Source organism: Balaenoptera acutorostrata, chromosome 9, assembly GCF_949987535.1.
Source record: "Balaenoptera acutorostrata chromosome 9, mBalAcu1.1, whole genome shotgun sequence".
Classification (NCBI taxonomy): domain Eukaryota; kingdom Metazoa; phylum Chordata; class Mammalia; order Artiodactyla; family Balaenopteridae; genus Balaenoptera; species Balaenoptera acutorostrata.
This window is the reverse complement of record NC_080072.1, coordinates 100798546-100818069: the sequence shown is the minus strand read 5'-3', so window position 1 is coordinate 100818069 and position 19524 is coordinate 100798546. Positions and strand designations below refer to the sequence as shown.

Genomic DNA, 19524 nt, shown 5'->3' with positions numbered 1-19524 from the left:
AGATGTTCTGGCTGGCTTAGGACACTATATGGGATCATAGATAGTATCCTCTGATTAGAAGGGATCTTGAAAGATCACCTAACACATGACCTTGACACAGAGAAATATACCTACTGTACCATAGAGATAGATAATTGGAAATGTATGGACTTGGAGATCGAAAACCTGGGTTCCATGCCACCCCACCATTGCACTCTCTTTCCTCTTTCCACTGCACCACTAGCCACGACTGGCCTCAGAATCCTTCTGTGCAAAATAGGAATCCTACTACCTGCCTCGGGGGATTGCTGTACTAAACCGGAGACTGTATGTGAAAGTGCTTCATGAATAAAGAGGTGCCAGATGATGTTAGTCAACATACAAATATCCTGGACAGACACCCAACCTCCTTGAATATATTGACACTGAATTTTCTAAACTTGATTATCCATTTGGGGGCTATATGTGCCAATGTCAAATCCCAGGTTGGTTTCTGGCACGCTCTGATAAGGCTTTGCTTCAGCAGTCAGTGTGTGCTTGAGGCATACAAACTTACTTTAATATTAATCTGAGCAAAAACATCATTAGGGAAATTGCTGCTGCAGAAAAAAAGAGAGAGAGAAAACTACATGATATACTCTAATATCAAATGTGAATGGTTTTGTTTTTCTATGCTCTTTTCTCTTCCATTCACAGATATTTGGGAGCTTACAGTATGCATCAATTCTATAGAACTCTGGACTGCAAAATGCATCAATTCTATAAAACCCTGAACTGCAAAATGCCCTTGGGGTTACACTGCTACGCTAAATACTGAACTTCTCAATAAGAAGAAATGAGCTAATATGCCAGGGAAATCAAGAGAGTCTTGAACTTCAGATGTCCAGTCGTTTGACTCCTATCTTTGCAGTACCAGGGGACACCCCAGATTCTAAAGGCTGAATCCTCCATGTATGGCCTGGAAGCTCATCTGGCCCCAGCCAGGGGTTCCCATGCCTTCTCAGGTCGGTGCTATGCTGTCTGTGGTATGTGCAGGCATCAGGGAGGGAGGGAGCAATGGGTTCAGGTGGCCGCCACGACCAGGCCTGAGCACAAGATGGGTCTGAGCTGCCCCAACATCTGCCTCCCCTCACTTTTTGTTCTCAAGGCCAACAGGGTAAAGGCCAGAAAGTAAAAAGAAATCTAATTGGGTCACTCATCCTGCTGCCTGGAATACTGGGTCTCCTGGCAGAAGCCAGGCTCCTGGGGGTCAGTGCTGCTCGACCGTGAGCCACCAAGGGAAGTGGTGGTCACTGCCTGCAGAATCACAGGTCCCTCCTTCCCTCCCCCCTTCCTTTCTTCCCTCTGTACTTATCAAGTAAATATCGCATGTTTAGGATGAGACATTTTCCATACCAAAAATCATATCATAAAAATTTATGGTCTAATACCATACAATATCACTTATATGTGGAATCTAAAATGTGACACAAATGGACTTACCGACAAAACAGAAACAGACTCACAGACATAGAGAACAGACTTCTGGTTGCCAAGGGGAGGGGGGGCGGGGGAGGGTTGGATTGGGAGTTTGGGATTAGCAGATGCCAACTATTATATATAGAATCGATCAACAACAAAGTCCTACTGTATAGCACAGGGAACTATATTCAGTATCCTGTAATAAACCATAATGGAAAAGAATATGAAAAAGAATATATATGTACATATGCATAACTGAATCACTTTGCTGCACACCAGAAACTAACACAACGTTGTAAATCAACTATAGTTCAATTTAAAAAAATGTATGGTCTGGCAAGAGGGTACCTTCTCCCCAGTGTATCTCCCACTAGGATCTACTTAGGGAGAGAGAGATAAACAAAGAGTAATATAACGCAGCATATAAATGTTGTTATAGAGGTACAGGCAGAGGGCAGCAGCTCAGAGAAAGAAGCAATCAGCTCCATCTAGGGGAGTCACATTTGACAAGTGCCATTTGAGCTGGGTATTAAAGGCCAGGGAAGACCTTGTTAGACAGTTGTGGGACAAGAAGATGAGCATGAATCTAGATAAGAAGACAGGAAGAGGCTGACATGATGGGCAAAGGAGTGAGCAGTACAGGATGAAGGTGCCTGCAGCAAAGAGATGGAAGTGGAACAGGAGAGATCGGCTTTTATTCTCCATGCTAAGAAGGTTGGACTTTTTCTCGCAAGTGATGCGCAGCCAGTGAATGATTTTAAGTCGGAAGCTGATATGATTACATTTGTGAAAAAAATAAAAATAAATAAATAAAATAAAACAACTCTCAGGCTGCAGGATGGATTGAGGATAGATGGTAGTGGGGAGAAATTCACATACATTTATGATATGTAATAACTGGGGGAAGGGATAAATTGGGAATTTGGGATTAATAGATACACACTACTATATAAAAAATAGATAAATAACAAGGACCTACTGTATAGCACAAGGAACTATATTCAACATCTCAACTATATTCAATTATATATATAATTGAATCACTTCGCTGTACACCTGAAACATTATAAACCGACTATACTTCAATAAAAAATGTAATAACTAACACTTTATTGTGCACATGTCAGGCGCTGTTATAAGTGCATTACATATGCATCCTCATTAAATGTTCATGACAACCCATTTTTACAGATGAATAAGCTGAGACACATGTGCCCTGCAGCCAGTGAGTGTCAGATCTGGGAATAAACCCATGCAGTCTGGCTCCAGAGTCCATGATTTTCACTCTACTGCTTCTTGGTGAATGCTTACAATAACAGTGGCCCTTTGATGGGGATACAGTAATGGATAAGAAACACCTGCCCTCAAGGAGGATACAGGCCACTGGAATGGCAGCAGTTGAGGTTAGAGATGAGGAGAGCCTGAACCAAGGCAGATTAAGCGGAGACAGAGAGTATATCTGAGGACTATTTAGGACGTGAGCGGACCAACTGACCATGTGAGGAAAGAGGAGTGATGGACAGCTCAGGTGGCTGGATGGAGATGGCGTTACCTGAGATGGGGCAGAGGAGGGGAGGGAGGAATATACCGAATGAAGTTTGTGTCACTGTTTTTGAGGTGCCTCTGAGATATCCAGGTGGGGACGTCTTAGTAATGTGTTTAAAATATGCTTCTGGAATTTAGGGGAGCAGTCAGGGTTAGATTTATAGATTTGGGAAAGGGTGAGATTATCCAGGCAGAGAGTTGGGAGAGTGAGAATAGAAAAGGGTCACGGACATTTAAGAGGCAAACAGAGACAGAGAGAGAGAGAAAGGAAGCAACAGAAATGGTGGAAGAGGCAATAATCAGAGAGGCAGAAGGAACAGCGGGAGAAAATGGTGACTTGGATGCTAGGAACAGAGAGAGTTTTAATAAGCGAGAGGGATCGACAGTAACAAATGCCAAAGCCAGAATCCTTAGTCAGCCTCTGACTGGCAGGGAGTAGAGGTCAAAAGAGCAAAACAATCTTCTGATTTTGGCCCTGGAGATGCCTGGGCAAAAACAGATTATGCCCCAAGGTTGGGAGGAAGGGAAATATCCCATAATCAACTTGTGATGATCCACATTCATGAAAGAACCTAGATAATCTGAGATTGCTGGAAATTCACAAATTATTTCTGGTTATCTTTAGGCTTCAGAGACATACCTGCCACCACTTGTTATCTTGGAAGGTTTTGAAGAATTTCTAACTAGGCATTTATACTCTGTGTTAATTATTTTTACTTTTGCACACAGGTTTGATTATCACCAGACGCTCACTTTTCAGTAACAATCACTCCTGACTCAGGTGACCTCAGACATAGAGCTAAGAGATTCTAGGTCATTATAGATTATAAATGAAATTAAATGAACCATATTTTTGCTCACAGAGAACTATCAATCAGAGACAATTCACAAAATAATAAATACCCAGCATTCAACTTCAATTTCATCAACTAAACACTATTGTATCAGAGAGAGTTTCTCTGTGTAGCTTTAGATTTTGGCGCTCATGGTGAACTCTGCCGGGCTACGCTTTGGTATTAGCTGTTCCTGCTGATGCCTCTTTTGTTTCAGATTCTGTGAAGTTCATCTCAGACTTGTTCTCATTGGATCTCCCCTGATTTAATCGATTCAGGATCGTTCTCTCCCCAGCTCACTCTTTGGTACTTTCTAAGCATTCTGCCTCATACACAGAATGCACTCAATAAATATTTGTTGAATAAATGCATAAACTGTCAGTTCTGCTTAGTGTGAGCTGCCCACGCCAGCACTCAATTTTTACTCAGCTTGGCCCCCTGTTAGAAATCAGATCTGAGCAGCCGTGTAGCACACTAGTGTCTCAGTAAGGAGGTGGGGAGAGGGGAGGAATGCTGACCAGAGAGGGGAGCTGTGTGGGTTAGGTTCTCCAGAGAGACAGAGAGAACCAGGAGGGGGGGTATGTGCGTGCGTGTGTGTGTGTGTGTGTGTGTATGTAAAGAGAGTTATTTCAAGGAATTGGCTCATGTGATTGTAGGAGCTGGTAGGTCCCAAATCTGTAGGGCAGGAAACTCAGACAAGATTTCTACGTGATAGTCTTGATACAGAATTCCTTTTGCTTCGGGAAACCCATTTTATTCTCAAGGCCTTTTAACTGATTGGATGAGGACCACCCATATTATCAAGGGTCATCTCCTTTCCTTAACATCAGCTGATTGTAGATGCTAATCGCATCTACAAAATACCCTCACAGTATCATCTAGACTAGGGGTTGACCAAACATCTGGGCATTAGAGCCTCACTGAGCTGACACATAAAACTTCACATCCCAGAACTAATGCAGGGGAGCTCATACAGTTATAGGTTTGCAGGTGGTAGGAAACATTTGGCCAATGATCTAATTAAGACTGCCCAGAGGATCGGAGAATTGGAGTTTGGTTCTGGCCAGAGTTGATGTTCAGGACAATCGTGTCCTGGGTGGTGACGGTAGCCTAGCAACAGATGTTCCCAGGGGGTGGAAACACTTGGGATGGCGTGCCTTCACCCACGTGGTTCCTCTTGGCCCATCGGGTCACGAGTGGAGCTCTAGCGCCGTTGGCCTTAATCAAGAAATCAAGGCCAGAGCCTTGTCACGTGGTCTGGCCACAGCAGAAAGGCTGTGTGTCTCCATTTCTTGTGGATCCTCCCTCAAGGCTCAGTTGGGTGGGGGGACACAGTGGGGCAGGCTCAAGAAACAGCACTGGCTGGAAAGCTGCCTCGGGGGTACCAACAGACGTAATGATGACAAGAACGTTGTCCCAAGAGTCAGGAGACCTGGATTCCAGGTCCAGCTCCAGAGGTGACCTTGGTCTCCTCATGCGTAAGATGGGAATTATAACATCTTCCTTCTTTCCTCAAAGAACAGCCCTGAGGACCAACTGAGAACAGGGGCACAGAGAGCCTCACTTACAAGTTATGCACAAGTTATGCACAGGTCACACAAGGCGGGTGGCAGCCTTGTGTCACAGAGAGAGCACAGGCTCTCACCACACCATCCTGGGTTTGAACTCTGCTCTTACATTAAGTGGTGCGTGGGCTTGGCCATGTTTTTAGAACTGATTGCCACTGTTTCCTCATTTCTAAAATAAGAACAAGTCGACTGTATTCATTCACTAGGGTTGCCATAACAGGGTACCACCGACTGGGGGGCTTAACACAATGGAAATGTATTGTCTCACAGCTCTGGAGCCTAGAAGTTCAAAATCAAGGTGTCAAGGACCATGCTCTCTCTGAAGGCTTTACGGGAGGGTCCTTCTTTGTCTTCTTCGAGCTTCTGGTGGCAGCTGGCAATCCGTGGCGTCTCTTGGCTTGTAGATGCATCACTCCAGTCTGCCTCCAAATTCACAAGGTCTTCTCCCCCGTATGCCTATGTCCAAATTTCCCACTTTTTATAACGACACCAGTCATTGGATTAGCCCTGCCCCGTTCCAGTATGACCTCATCTTAACTTGATTCTATCTGCAAAGACGCTGTTTCCAAATAAGGTCACATTCACAGGGCTGGGGGGGGCGGTTAACACTTCAACACAGCTTTGGAGGGGACACAATTCAATCCATAACAACAGCCCACATCACAGGGGCCTGAAGAGTATCTGGCACATACGAGGCGCTCAGTGAATGGGAGTTATTGTCCTGGAAAGGAGGGGAGGAGGGCTCAGAATCCCCCTTCACTCACAAGACAGACACAGCCGTCACAGCACTGACTGTGACCAAATCCTCCCATTTCTTTCTGTCTTAGCCTGGAGAGCTTGGGATTTTGAGGCTGTCTCTTCTTCCAGATGATTTGGCCTCTTTTTCCAAGTCGGCCAGGGGTCACGATGGACGCTGAGGTCCAGCCCAGAACCGGGCTCTTCGGAGCTGCCTGAGTGGGCTCTACAAGAAGACCTTCCTCCTGCAAAAACGGGCCACAGCTCCTGATGCCCTGGCAGCTGCCAGGCTGAGGCTGCAAATACAGATAACCCCCCTTCTCCAAGGCTGAGATCAGAAGCTGGAGGGTCACTTCCTCAGCAGGCATGTGGGGTGAGCTCTTGGGTCCTTCCCTGTTGGGCAGCCTTGCGGTGCCAGGTGCTGGAATACACCATGTTGGCATGACCTTGGACGCCTAAAGTGACTGGACCATTGGGGAAATCCATATAGTAGCTGTGTACTTAGAGCCAGTTTGGATGAGGGTATATCTCCCCTCTCCTGATGCTCCCCCCACCAGCCAGTAACTTTGACATCACATCCATCCTCTGGTGCCCATGGGGGAGCTTTCTCAAACTCATTTTTATACTGACTCTAGCCACCTAATCAGAGAAGTCTTTTTTTGTAAGGAATGCAGAAGAGGGGACAGGCCAGGTATAAGTGACATTACATTATCTGCTCTTTATCCCCCAGTACAGATAATCAAGAGAGGGGGTCTGCATTGCCTCACCAGATGCAATGCTCAGAGTGAACAGAGGTGGACCTGAAAGTTGCTGAAGGCCTTGAGAAGTCCGGGGTGACTTATCTGGGCTGGGGACCCACCCCCTAGGAGGAAGCAGAGTGACCCATGGGGCCGATCACCAACACACTACGAACCAAGGGTTGAATGATCATTCTTGGCCTTCCCTATTCAGTGAGGCAGAAGCAGTTTTTACTGGAAAGCCCACAAGTGTGACTTTTCCATTCCATTTGCAAGTCCTTGCAGCTGATGGGGGAAAAAATAGCCCAGCACATTTGCATTTAAGTCTTGAAATCTAAATATTTCTGTGAGTCATTCATTATTACCATATAACTCAGTGTTTGCATGCAAATAACTTTAATGCCATAAATGCTTATAAAATAAATCTCTTACCATATGAACTCGGTAAAGAATGCTAATTCCCAGAGTCATGAATGGCTTTGAGAAATCAATCACCTTCTCCCGTTCAGCCGTAATGGTGAGGCCTGCCACGGCCAGATCTGCTTTCTGAAAGGAACAGACAGAGATCATCAGAGGGGTGGCCACATGAGATGGGGGCACAGGGACTTGTGACCAGAGGCCGTCACTAATGGGGAGATGTTTCTCTGGTCTGGCTTCTCTGCTTGGGGACTGACCCTAAGTAGCCAGAGGTCTGAACGATCACTCATGAAAAGACATGGATATTGAAGCTGTAACTCATGTTCATTTGAGGTTAGACCCCTTTAAATATATAAATTAGTATAAAAAGGGGGGATCACTACTGACTGTTCAGGCAGACTCGAAATGCCCTAGGCGAGGGAGAACTGGCAGATAGAACTTCTGGATGCTCAATACTGAGTAGTTTTTTATTCAGCTGATTAACTTGTTGAACAACAAAACTTCACAGAGTCCCTCTGCTGTGTGCACTTTGGTGAGGGAGTTACAATGAAAGATAAAAACGATGGCACCCTGGAAATTAGAGGCAATCTAATGCAACCCCAGGAAATAAAGGCCAAGAAATTGAGCAAGGGGCCCAACATCACAAACCTTGTCCTTGTCACAGGTAGGACCTCACCTCAGGCTTCCTGGACCACTGGCCTTATGTTTCAGTCAAGGTTCAAATCCAGGTACCACAGCAGAACTCAAAGAAGGTCTCTGGTCCCTTTCATGCAAAATCACCAGATGTTTCCTTCTTTTCTCTTTGCCCCTGCCGTGTACCTCAAGTGCCCACACCGGATGGAAGTCTGGCCTGAATTAAGGTCTCCTGGGAAAGGAGAGGCTGTCAGCTTCCTCAGTACACCTCTCTGTCAGGAAGTTCTTCCTTGTGTTCAATTTCAATCCACCCTGTTGCAAAGCAAGCTTACTACCTATTGGCCTGCTCCCCTAGACATGGGGCGGTGGGAAAGGCCCAGAGCTGGCGTTCAGTTCTGGCCATACTCTGCCCTAACTAGCTAACTAGCATAGGCTAGTCATTTCACTTCTCTTGGCTTCCTTAATCTCATCTGTAAACCAAGGATGTGGGGTTTAGACAGTGCCAGAATCCTTCCCAGCAATTCTCTGCAAGTGATTCTCAAAATGTGGTATAGGACCACCAGCATCAGAATCACCTTATTCTTATTAAAGAATAAGAATATTAAAGAATAAAGGGCTTATTAAAATGTGAATTCCTGAGTCTCATCCCAGACCCCCTGGATCAGACTCTGGTCGTGGGGCCCGGGAATCTGCATTTGTGGCAAGTTGCCCAGGTGATTCTGACTTATACTGATATTTAAGAACCATGTTTTATAACCTAGGCATGTATCTCAGACTGGTCTCTATCGAGGTTTACATTTCAGCTTCCTTAACTCCTAATTCTGGTGGATCAGTTGATACAAAAGATGGAGAAAGAAATGAGGAAAAGTGAGGTATCCAACAATCTACAAACAGGCCAATCAGTTCTGAATAAGTACACACACACACACGCGCACACACACAGGCACATACACACACGTGCACGATTCTTCCTATATCATTGCAAAGGAAGTAAGGAGAGAGACATGCCACCCTCATTTTACGCACAAGGGGATTTATGAGTTGTGTACAAGAAGAATACATCCATTGGCAAAGATCAGTTTCTTCTCATCTCAGCCCCAGTCCCCCACCCCAATTCATGCTAAAGCAGCCACATGATCCGGCATCGGTTAACAACTTAGGGCCTTATAAAGCGAGGCCAGGCTTAAAAGAGACTAGATTGCAGATGTAAGAGATTTTTAATAAAAAATGAAAAATGTGAATGACTCATTGGGTTCATTCTGTATTTCTCTGAGAGAGTGTTGGTGACTGCTGTCAAGTGAATCAACCCTGGAGGAGAGAGTGGAGTTTGATTAGAAGATTGTTACTGCCTTCATTTGGGGGACCCTTCAGAGAGTTGTTGGGGCCTTTCAGAACTTCAGCCCCTCCCTCAGTGATGGTGGCCCTGACCTGAGTTCCTCTCGCGAGCACACATGTAAAGCAACAGAAATCAACCACAAAGGCGCAGCAGGTGCAATGCTGGTCCCCCGTGTGCAGCCAATCAGCAGCCAAGCCCTGCAAGGACCTTGGGAGGAGGAGACAAGAGTTAAATGGGTTGGAGTGAACGAACTGAAGAAAAGGGTAGAAAAATGAAAACTGATAAGACGGGCAAGAGATAACCACAGCATCCCGTCCTTTCTCTGGTTATTAAAAAAAAATAGATCTATCCAAACCAAGTAACCAAAATCAACAACTCTATCCTCAAATTTCTTCCCCCTCAACCCCCCGCCACAGCCTTCTTCCCAAAAGGGCAAACTTTGGATTGCAATTTGGAAATCATTTCACAAGTTTATAAAAGTTGGTCAGCGATGACATTATGGTGAAAGAATTCCATATGGAGAGAAAGCTGGAAATGGACAGCGTCCCAGGAGGGCGCGTTCCTGGGTAGGAGCAGGACCACACCCCCTGGGAGAGAGTCTGCCCCAGGCTCGGACAGGGCGCTTCTGTCTATTCACAAACAGACACCTCCCCAAACTGGGCCAAACAGGAAAACTGTCTCCTGTGGAAACTGTTGCCTCCTTGCCCCGCCACCCATCTCTCTCTCCTTTGTCCCCTGCTCAAGAGTAAGCTGGGGGCAGGGGAGGCAGGGAAGGAGGGATGAGAAGCTAGGAGAAACCGCGGAGGTTATGTACTGGTTGTTTTTTATTTTTCATCGACTCAGTAGAGAACAGTAATCAGGTACCTTGGCTTCAACGCACCCTGGGGTACCAGCAACAGGCTGGTAGGAGCAGGTTATTCCAAGAGGCGCGCGTGCCTTTTCTTTCACCTTAGTTAAAAAGACATTGTGCTATAAAGCAGACTCAGATGCGGAGATCATGTGCCACAAAATCAAACTAATGACCAAAGCGGCGCGGCTGCAAAAAATGCTAGCAGTTGTGGGCGTGGCAGGCCAAGGGAAGAGCGGGCACCATGACAGTTCGCCCCAGCCCTTCTGCATCTCTGGTCACTCGCTGGGGAGGGCTGTGCCCTCCAGTGGAAAGAGCCACAGACAGGACGTCAGAAGACCTGGCTCTCGTCACAGCTGGGCCACAAACTCACTGTGACCTTGGGCAAGCTATTCCACTCTCCAGGCCTGAGTTTCCTCCACTCTGAAATGAGAGTTCAGTCAGATGCTCTCCAAGCTCTTTTCCGGCCCTAAAATCCCAGGCTTTCATTTTGCAGGGCTAGGAGGGGAGGAGCTTCGTTTAACTGGCCCCTATTTGTTCAAGGAGATGATAGCGGTCTCCAGAATTGAATGCCTCAGAGAGGCGGAGGAGGAAACTGTTTACAGACTAGTCAGCAAAGAGTAGCACCCAAGGCGGGGAAGAGGCCAGAAAGGTCAGGAAGATACCACACCATGTGGAGAGAGCAGATCTGGAAGTGCAGCCCTGGGGGCTGGGAGTCCAGAAAAGGGTAGGACCCCCGGGGCCAGAGAAGGCAGAGAGACTGGGAAAAGGGAACATGCACAGAGCTCTATTAGCATCACGATGTTCCTGGTTGCTGGTGTGTGTGTGTGTGTGTGTGTGTGTGCGCGCGTGTGTGTGCGCGCGTGTGCGCGCGCACACACGGGTTTATAAATACATTCTCTCTGAGAGAAAGACCTCTCTCCTCTTCCCATTTCTGATTGAAAGTGTTCTTTGAAGAGTTTTGTGTTCTGCCTCTGAGAGATCCCCTCTTTTATCTCCTGGATGTTAGTGGAATTTCCGAGGGGAGGGCAGGCTGCAGGCAGCCTGGAGGTGACTTTCAAAACATACTACTCTTCGCCTCCTGGGTTTAAATAGGGGTCATGCGACTGCTACCCTCACTATCAGAACCTGAAGGCTTGGGGTGGCCGCTGCTCTTCTCCCGGATGTGGGGCCTGGCTGGGAGGAAGACAGTGAATTCACAGCACGGCTCTGGTCTGTGCCTGTCTGAGCCTGCTGCACCCACCCTGTGCTTCCCTGAGATGCCACCCGGGAGGCCTCTGCCCACGGTGCCAGATCCTGAAAGACCTGAAGGAACAAAGCTTTCCTCTGTCTCCCTCTCCTCCTCTTTTAGACACCTGCTGCCCCCTGTTGGGCCCAATTCTCTCCCTTCCCCTCAGCAGTGCCCCAGCGCCCTGGGCAGACTTCCACAGCTTCAGCCCTGCCCCATCCTCCTGGAGCTCCTCCCTTACATGGAACCCAGCTAATGAGAGGATGGGAAGGGTCTGAAGACCTGGCTCTGCCTTTTGCTGACCAAATGCCCATAGCAACTCACTTACTCTCTCTGGGACTCAGTTTACCAGGCTATACAATGGGGCAATGCCTGCCTATCAGTATTATGTGAGAGTCAAGAAGAGATGATGGGTGTGGAAGAGCCCTATAAACGCAGCACACTGTAGAGTCCTGCCACACCTATCTGGGACTATGAAGGCAGTAGAGAGGGTGGCTGAGACTTAGCCTTCAGCATGGGACAGACCTGTCTGGACTCTGTTACTTACTTACTTGTTGTGTGACCTTGGGCAAAAGTCATGTAACCTCTCGGAGCCTCAGTTTGCGCATCTGTAAAGTGGGGATAATAATAGTACCCATTTCCCAGAATTCCTAAGAAACTGAATGAGATGATGCTTGTAAATGCTGAGCATGGGGCCTGGCTCAAAGTAAGTACCTGATAAATGTTTGCTGTTAAGATGATAATGATTGTGATGATGATCATGATAATGAACTTGATGATGCTGAGAATCTCAACAGGGACCTCTGGAGACAATATCTTTTTTAAAAAAATATTTATTTGGCTGCGCTGGGTCTGAGTTGAGGCATGCATACAGGACCTAGTTCCCCGACCAGGGCTCGATCCCGGTCCCCCTGCACTGGGAGCACAGAGTATTACCCACTGGACCACCAGGGAAGTCCCTGGAGACAATATTTTAACGCATGATGAGTTGTAGGAATGCCTGGGGAGCAGTCAGGCCTGTTCTACCTCCATGTAGGCAGAGGCCTCTGGACATTTGGCCCCTGGTAGCCTTTCGTAGGTGACCTGAGACATCCACACAGCTGTACTGACACACTGTGCTTCCCTGGTCTGACTGCCCGTCTCTGAAGATCCACGTACGGACCCTCTTAGGCCTGGTACTGTCCCATCGCTTAGAAAACTCAAGGAAAAACTGCCATACAGCTTGGAAACCAAATCGGGTCATCCTCCACAGCCTCTTCCTCGTTATATGATTCTCCTCTGGGGACAGCAGATTAAATGACGTCCCCAGCTCCCTTTGAATTCTTGGATCCACCATGCTATCTCTGATCAGCTTCCAGATCTTTTTTCTCCGGCTTTTTTACACGGCCCTCCTGCCTCCCAGTCGCCCAGGGTCCTGCCCCCTGGGGAGGCGGCCATCCTGTACACCAACAGCTTTCTACTCTTTTGCCGGTCACATCTGCACAGATCTTGTTTCACCTGCTGCTCAGGCCCCATAGTGCCTCACATTCTTTGCTGACATTTATTTAACTCTGTAATTGTTACTTAATGCTGGAAAGCTTTGGGAGGCTACCGTTGGAATGAGAAAACGCTACACAGAATAAGGCTGTACTGAGCATTGCTGGAAGCCTTCATCCCAAGGTAATTGTTTTTGGAGATCCCCTGTATATTGAAAAGGCTTACAGAATTCCAAGCAAGGCCAGGCCTGAGGCAGTGAGAGCGGCGAGGACATTATCCATAAATACCCAGAAAGGAAAGACCCCCAAGTCCACCAAGCCTGGCTTCCCAGGGAGGGACAAGTCACATTAGGCTCTGGCTGAGGATCTGCGGGCTGAGGGTGACATGGGGCCACGGAGCTCATCCGGCCCACAGTAAGCGCTGTGTCCTGGGCTCTGCCCTTGAGTGTGGAGTCTCAGGGTAGGCAGAACCCACTGCCCCCTCCCCAGCAATCCCTTCCCCTTTAACACTCAGCATCCCCTCAACACTCTGTACTGACCGCCTGCCCTACTCCAGGCAGTGTGCAAGGTTCTGGGATACAGGGGTGGGCAAACATAGGCACGGTCCCTGATGGCCAAGAGCTTGCAGTCCAGTGGGAGAGGCAGTTGTCAGACTGTTGAAGAAAAGATCTGTAAAACTACAGCTGTAATAAATGTTATAAAGGAGTCATGAGCAGGTAGAACAGGGGTTGGCAGTCTTCATGAGAGCTTTCTCAAGATGAGACTCAGTTACCTGAACAAGAATTACCAGTGAGAAGGCGTGGGGTGAGCACTCCCAGTTTGAGGGGGGGGGTCAGCACGTGCAAAGGCCCTGAGGCAGGAGGGAGCTTGGTGCATTCCAGGGGCTAGAAGAAGGCCAGAATGTCTGGAGTACACAGGGCTGGGGAGTGTGCTGTAAGATGAGGCTGGAGAGGCAGGCAGAAGATGCAATGCCTTGAAGAGCAACTGAAAGGCCCTGAAGTATTTTAAGCAGGATGAGACTTGTAATCTTAACACGTCTAACGCCTATAGCCCTTCCTGTGTGTCAATTTACTAACTAAGCAATTTACATGTGTTACTTCACTCAGTGCTCACAATACCCTTATGAGGTAGGTTACTATTATTACCCTCATTTTACAGATCAGAAAACAGAGGCACAGAGAGGTTAAGGAACTTGCCCAAGCTTGCACAGCAAGTAAGTGGCAGAGCCAGGATTCAAACCTGGGCCATTTGGCTTCAGAGGCTGCATCCTGAACCTGCAACAAATACAATTGGCTCTACTGAATTCAAAAGATGGAAGAAAGGACCATCCTCATTTTTATCCTCACTTCCTTGCCATTTATACCACTACACTAAGGGCGATCTGGTGTCTATGGCATCACTTCACCAATGTCACTCCAGCCGGTCAGCAGTGACCTCCATGCTACAATGCCTATGGGGTGTTATCCAGCTCTTATCTTGTTGAATCTCCTAGCTTGTCACTTTCTCCAGCCCCTGCCTGGCCCTCCTGAATGAGGCCAACGTCAAGGACATAGCTCTCCCTCCCTCCACCTGCTCTGTCTTGTGACTACATTGCCCTGCTTCTCTGCCACCAGACCAAACTGGGCTCAAATCCCAGCCCTCCAGTTACTGTGTGACCATGAGTAGGTTTCACATCCTCTCCAAGCTCACTTTTCTCATCTGTAAAATGGGGATTATAATTACCAACTCAGGGTTGTTATGAGGATAAATGAGATAATACATATAATGCACAAAGCACAGTGCCTGGCATATTGTAGGTGCACAATAAATGGTGGTTATTAATATTCTTTTTCTAACAAAATTCACTTTTACACCATGACAACTATAACTGTCCTCCCTCTCGATGTGTCTGTGGGAGGAGGTGAGCTCCACGTCCATCATCTTGATCTCTGCCCCTTCCTGTCCTCCCTCTTAAACAAGTATCCATGATCCACACTCCTTTAAAGCCCAGCCTGGGAGTCAGGCCCTCATGGTCTGCCCATCCCTCTGAGTTCAGTCTCATTTCCCAGCACTCCTTCGGAAGCCCCCCCTCCGGGAGTCTGGTTCAGCTAACTTTCAAACACACCTTGTACTTTCCTACAGGTGGAACTCAAATGATGCCACTCCTTCCACTTGGAATGTCCAACAGTAACTCTACTCTTCAAGGTCCAGTCAAAGTTTACCTCCTCTGTAAAAGTTTCTCTATCATCTTCGCAGGAATAAGCCTTCCCTCCTCACAATCAATAAGGGAGCTAAGACACAGCTTATACCATTCAGGTGGCATTTGCCATAAATTGCCTTGTATTAGAACAGGGGGCCTGGGCTCATACTCCAACTGTGCACTTATTAGCTGTGTGACGTTGGGAAAGGACTTACCTTCTCTGTGTCTCAGTTTCTTCATCCATAAAGTGGGCACAACAACAGTTCCCACCCTCATGCAGCCTCTATAGGAATTAAATGAGCAACCCATGCAAAGTCTCTGCCTGGCGCAGAATAATTCTCAATAAATGTTAGCTCTTGCTATTATTATTGTTGTCACTGTGGACATTCATGCACATAACTTAGCTCCCCATTAGATTATAAGAAGCAGGGACCATGTCTTCAAAAAACTTAACTTATATAGTATTTCAAAGTTGCCATTTAGCTCCATTTTACAGGCGAAGAAACTGAGGCCCAGAGAGGTTATTAATTTGATCAAGTACACACAGCTAGGATATGGAGAGAGCTATCTTCAGACGTACAGATTCTCAGGTCTGCTTTCTTATGACTGCACTGTTCATAGTGACGTTCACGAAGTGGACACACAGTAAATCTCTAATTAACAACCAGTGCAGCTAACAGTGTGGGGTACAGGGGGACAACACCCCAGACATGGCGTACCCTCCAGCCCCTCCCTGCTGACAGCAGAATTAGGCTGATTTCGGACATGTGCCTGTATGTAGGAGGGATTTTGTCAGGAAGTTGGGTCATTATAACCGGATTCAAGTCATGGTCTGGACACGGTGAGATACAATTCCTCATCCTCCAGCCTAAGGAAGACTTGAAGCCCTAAATCCCCACTAGAGGGCTCCCTTCTCCCCTTGCCCCCTCCCCGGGCCCAGTTCCCTGCAACTCCCGGGCTACACAGGGAGCCCAAGCAGAAGGGGAAGGGCCTCACACCCCGCGATTAAGGCAGCAGTCAGCGGTGCTGGAGACGGGGGGTGGGGGGGGTGGGGGGGTGGGGGGGGTGGGGGGGTGGGGGGGTGGGGGGGGTGGGGGGGTGGGGGGGGTGGGGGGTTAATTACCCGCCGGGAAGAATGGGGACGCTTTAGATTATCTGCTCACTTCCTGTCTTTTGATCCATTCACCTGCTGGGTGCCTTCCTCCCTCCCTCCCCTGCGCCCACCTCGTGAGATGCCCAGGGAACCTGCCGTGATTCACCGGGGTCTCCACGCTGAGCTGCAAAGGGACCTGAAGGCGCCGGGGAGCTCGCTCTCACTCCTGGCTCCCCTGGCACTGGCCGGAACCCTCAGACTCCCTAATAACAGGCCTCAGCAATGTGCACAGCTGCTCTCCTGCCGCAAGAGGAGGGCGGCCTTCCCACTCCACCCGCCGTGGGCTGGGGCCGAGGAGAAACTTGTAGGGTCCCATGGCACCTGCAAGATGTCTGCTGCCCTGTTCACTGGGGAGGCTGGGGGTCAACCCCACCCCTTCTCCCTTCTTTCAGGCCGGGATATGGGAACAAGGATAAGGGAACAGGAATAGGACCAGTTAGTCACCTGTCTCACACACACACACACACACACACACACACACACACACACTCACTCAAACCAGCCTGCTTCCTATTCAGAGGGAGGCCTTGATCAGAGCCTTTTCGGATCCACCTGAGCCCAAGTCTGTGGGATTCGCTCGTGTTCCCTGGACTGAGCCTGCAGAGCTCAGAGTCGAGCCCAGAGGAGCATCAGCGCTCCTGGGGAAGCAGCAAAATCATCTGCAGGCCCAAGGGCTCGCCAGTGCTATTTCTCGAGCTGACAGCATACTCTCCGGGCTGGATGAATTTCTTTAGAGTTAAATTAAATTCCCCATGAAATATTTAGTCAGTTCAGCTCAGGGCTGCGTAATTGGCCCATGTGGGCAGATTTGAGGAAAGAACCAGGCTTGAGGAGAGAAGGGTTGGCAATTCATTCACGGGTGAAGTTGTGCAGCACAGGGGTCCAAGCTGGGTCAGAAGGCCAACTAGATATTGCTGACCTTTGACCTCTTGTCACATGCTCCCATCTCTGGCCATAGACCCTCTTGCCCTTCGGGGTCAGAGAGATGTATGTCTGAATCCCAGCTCTGCGATTCTCAGCTGAGCAAATTACCTGAAATCTGGGCTTCAGTTTCCTTACCTCTAAAATGGGCAAAAGCATGCCTATTTCTCATGATTGTTGTGAGGATTAAATCCGGTAACCTGTGTAGATGGAGCTCAGGGGTAGTCATGCCTCTTAAAATCCCCTCTTCCAACTGTGGCCAGTGGGGTGTCTGAAAGCTAAAGCAGATCACGCCATTCTCTGCATTGCCTTTTTACTCTTTTTTATGCCATGGACCCTGTTAGCGGTCTGGTGAGGTCTGTTAACCCCTTCTTTAAAAATATTTTAAAATGTTTATTACATTTGCTGTATCACGTGACAGTATTACATAATACAGAATTACATAATTGTGATACACTGACCACGAGAGCCAGAGGCAGCTCTCAGAGCAACACTCAAATGGCACCTTTGGCGACAAAGTCACAGGTATGGTTAATACCGCTATGATTTGTTGCCCACATTTATAATCGAAGGAAATTTTACGTTTCAGTTTGAATTTAGAAAAAGCATAGATGTAAATTTTTCCCTTCTAAGCTTATGGTCTCTCTTGATGCTCTCCTCAGACGCTTGGGTGTACATGGACCCCAGGAAAAGAACCCAGAGAGACCCCCCAGTTTACTGACCTTGATTCCTTACTACGGCCCACCAGGCGTTGTGTGATAGGGCCGCGCCCTGCTTCTCAAATATGACCAGTTCATTTGCGCCTTGGAATCTTGGCATTTACTCTTTCCTCTCCCTGCTCCACTCTGCCCTGGCCTTGGCGAGGCTGGCTTCTGCACACTCTCTTCGGATCTCAGAGTGGCCTTCCCAGAATGCCTACCCAAAGACGCCCTCTCCCTGACACTCTCTGTGTAATTTCCTGGGTTTCTTCCTTCACAGCAAAAATCACAATCTAAAATTTTCTTGTTCATTTATTCATCTACTTGTTTATTGCCTTTAAAGCAAGCTCCAGGAGGCAAGAACCTGTTGTTTGCTGCGTCCACATGTGTCTCCAGAGCCTGGAACAGTGCCTGGCACGTGATAAGCACCAAACATTTGGTAAAGGAAGGCATAACCAAATGAATGAATAGATGAATCAAAGCAAGTAGGAGCTCAGTTCATGTTATTTTCTCACCTTGAGTCTTGACTCATTGTGTCATAATGTCTTGGCTAAGAGCGCCCACGCTATGGCCTCCCTTGCCACTCACCAGCCACGTAATCTTAGGCAAGTGACCTACCCTTTCTGTACCTCAGTTTCCTCATCTGGCAAATGGGACTGTAATAATACATACCTCATAGGTGTGTTGTGAAGACTAAGTGAATATGAAAAGCACTTAAGATCAGTGCCCAGAACAGAAAATGTTACAGAAGTGTAAGCTATTATTTTTTGCTGCAAGTTAAAGGATCACCTTCAATGTTATTTAAAACAGTAATTGTTTCAAAAAATCAATGTAGGTTTTGAACAGAGAACAAAGAAATCCCATGATTGGAAAAGCAATATATACGATAGATGTTACACTGTGTTTAAGTAGTTGGGATGTGAAAAAGAAATAGCACTGAGAGTTTGGGTCTAGGCAGCTTCCACGGATGCAGTGATGCCCGGGGAAGCTTGAACTCTGCTTCCTCGCCTGGCAGCACCATTACCATCCCTGTCATCATCCCCCTGATTTTCTGAAGATAGACCACTGATTTACACATCAAAGAAAATGATGGAATCCTGTCTAATTTTTCAGGAGGATATGCTCATTCCTAACCCAAATGCTCCTTATTTCCCAATCAAACTGATAAAACCTCCAGCCCACATGAAAACGTGGCCATCAGTAGGCCCTGTGATAAGAGGCAGGGGATTTCCACTGACGGGTTCACACACTTCTGCCAGTTTCCCACCCTGCTGGCTGCCAGAAAAGCTGATTAATAACGGTCTGGGACACAGCGTGAGGCCCTGACATTGAGCAAGGCTAACTGGCCCACATGGGGATCAAACTTGCAGCCCTGACCTTTCAGACAGAGAGCCTGCCTCCACTGACCAAGCCAGTTCTACACCTATTAGGGGCCTCTGGGTTTCAGGCCTGTGTGTGTAAAGCAAACTCAAGGAGGCTCAGATAGCAGTGTCGGCTGCTGGAGAAATCTGACAGTATCTCTAGCTCACGGGGCTTTCTTTTATTTCCCTTCCCACTTGTCAGCCCTGTATTTAGGAATGGCGTGATTCACAGGCCTGTTATTAGGACTGTTTTTGTTGGGTGAGATAAAGTACCACCAGTAGCTGGGAGCACTGCTGACAGCCACAGAGAACTTTCAGAGGCCTCCTCTTCACCCCCTCTCTACTCCAAGCCAATGAGCCTCCTCCACTGATTCCCCCACCCCTTACTGTCCTGCTACACAGAAGGGAGGTCCGAGGT

General features: G+C 47.8%; 1 protein-coding gene across 4 annotated transcripts in view; it reads right to left on the bottom strand.

Annotated features, from left to right (window-relative positions):
- GRIK4 (glutamate ionotropic receptor kainate type subunit 4) overlaps positions 1-19524 on the bottom strand; it is a 440922-nt gene that overhangs the window by 35897 nt on the left and 385501 nt on the right. For all 4 annotated transcript variants that reach the window (XM_057553865.1, XM_057553866.1, XM_057553867.1 and 1 more), the window contains one exon: positions 7291-7404. In XM_057553865.1, coding sequence (XP_057409848.1) covers positions 7291-7404 — 114 coding nt within the window. The remainder of the gene's footprint in view (positions 1-7290; positions 7405-19524) is intronic.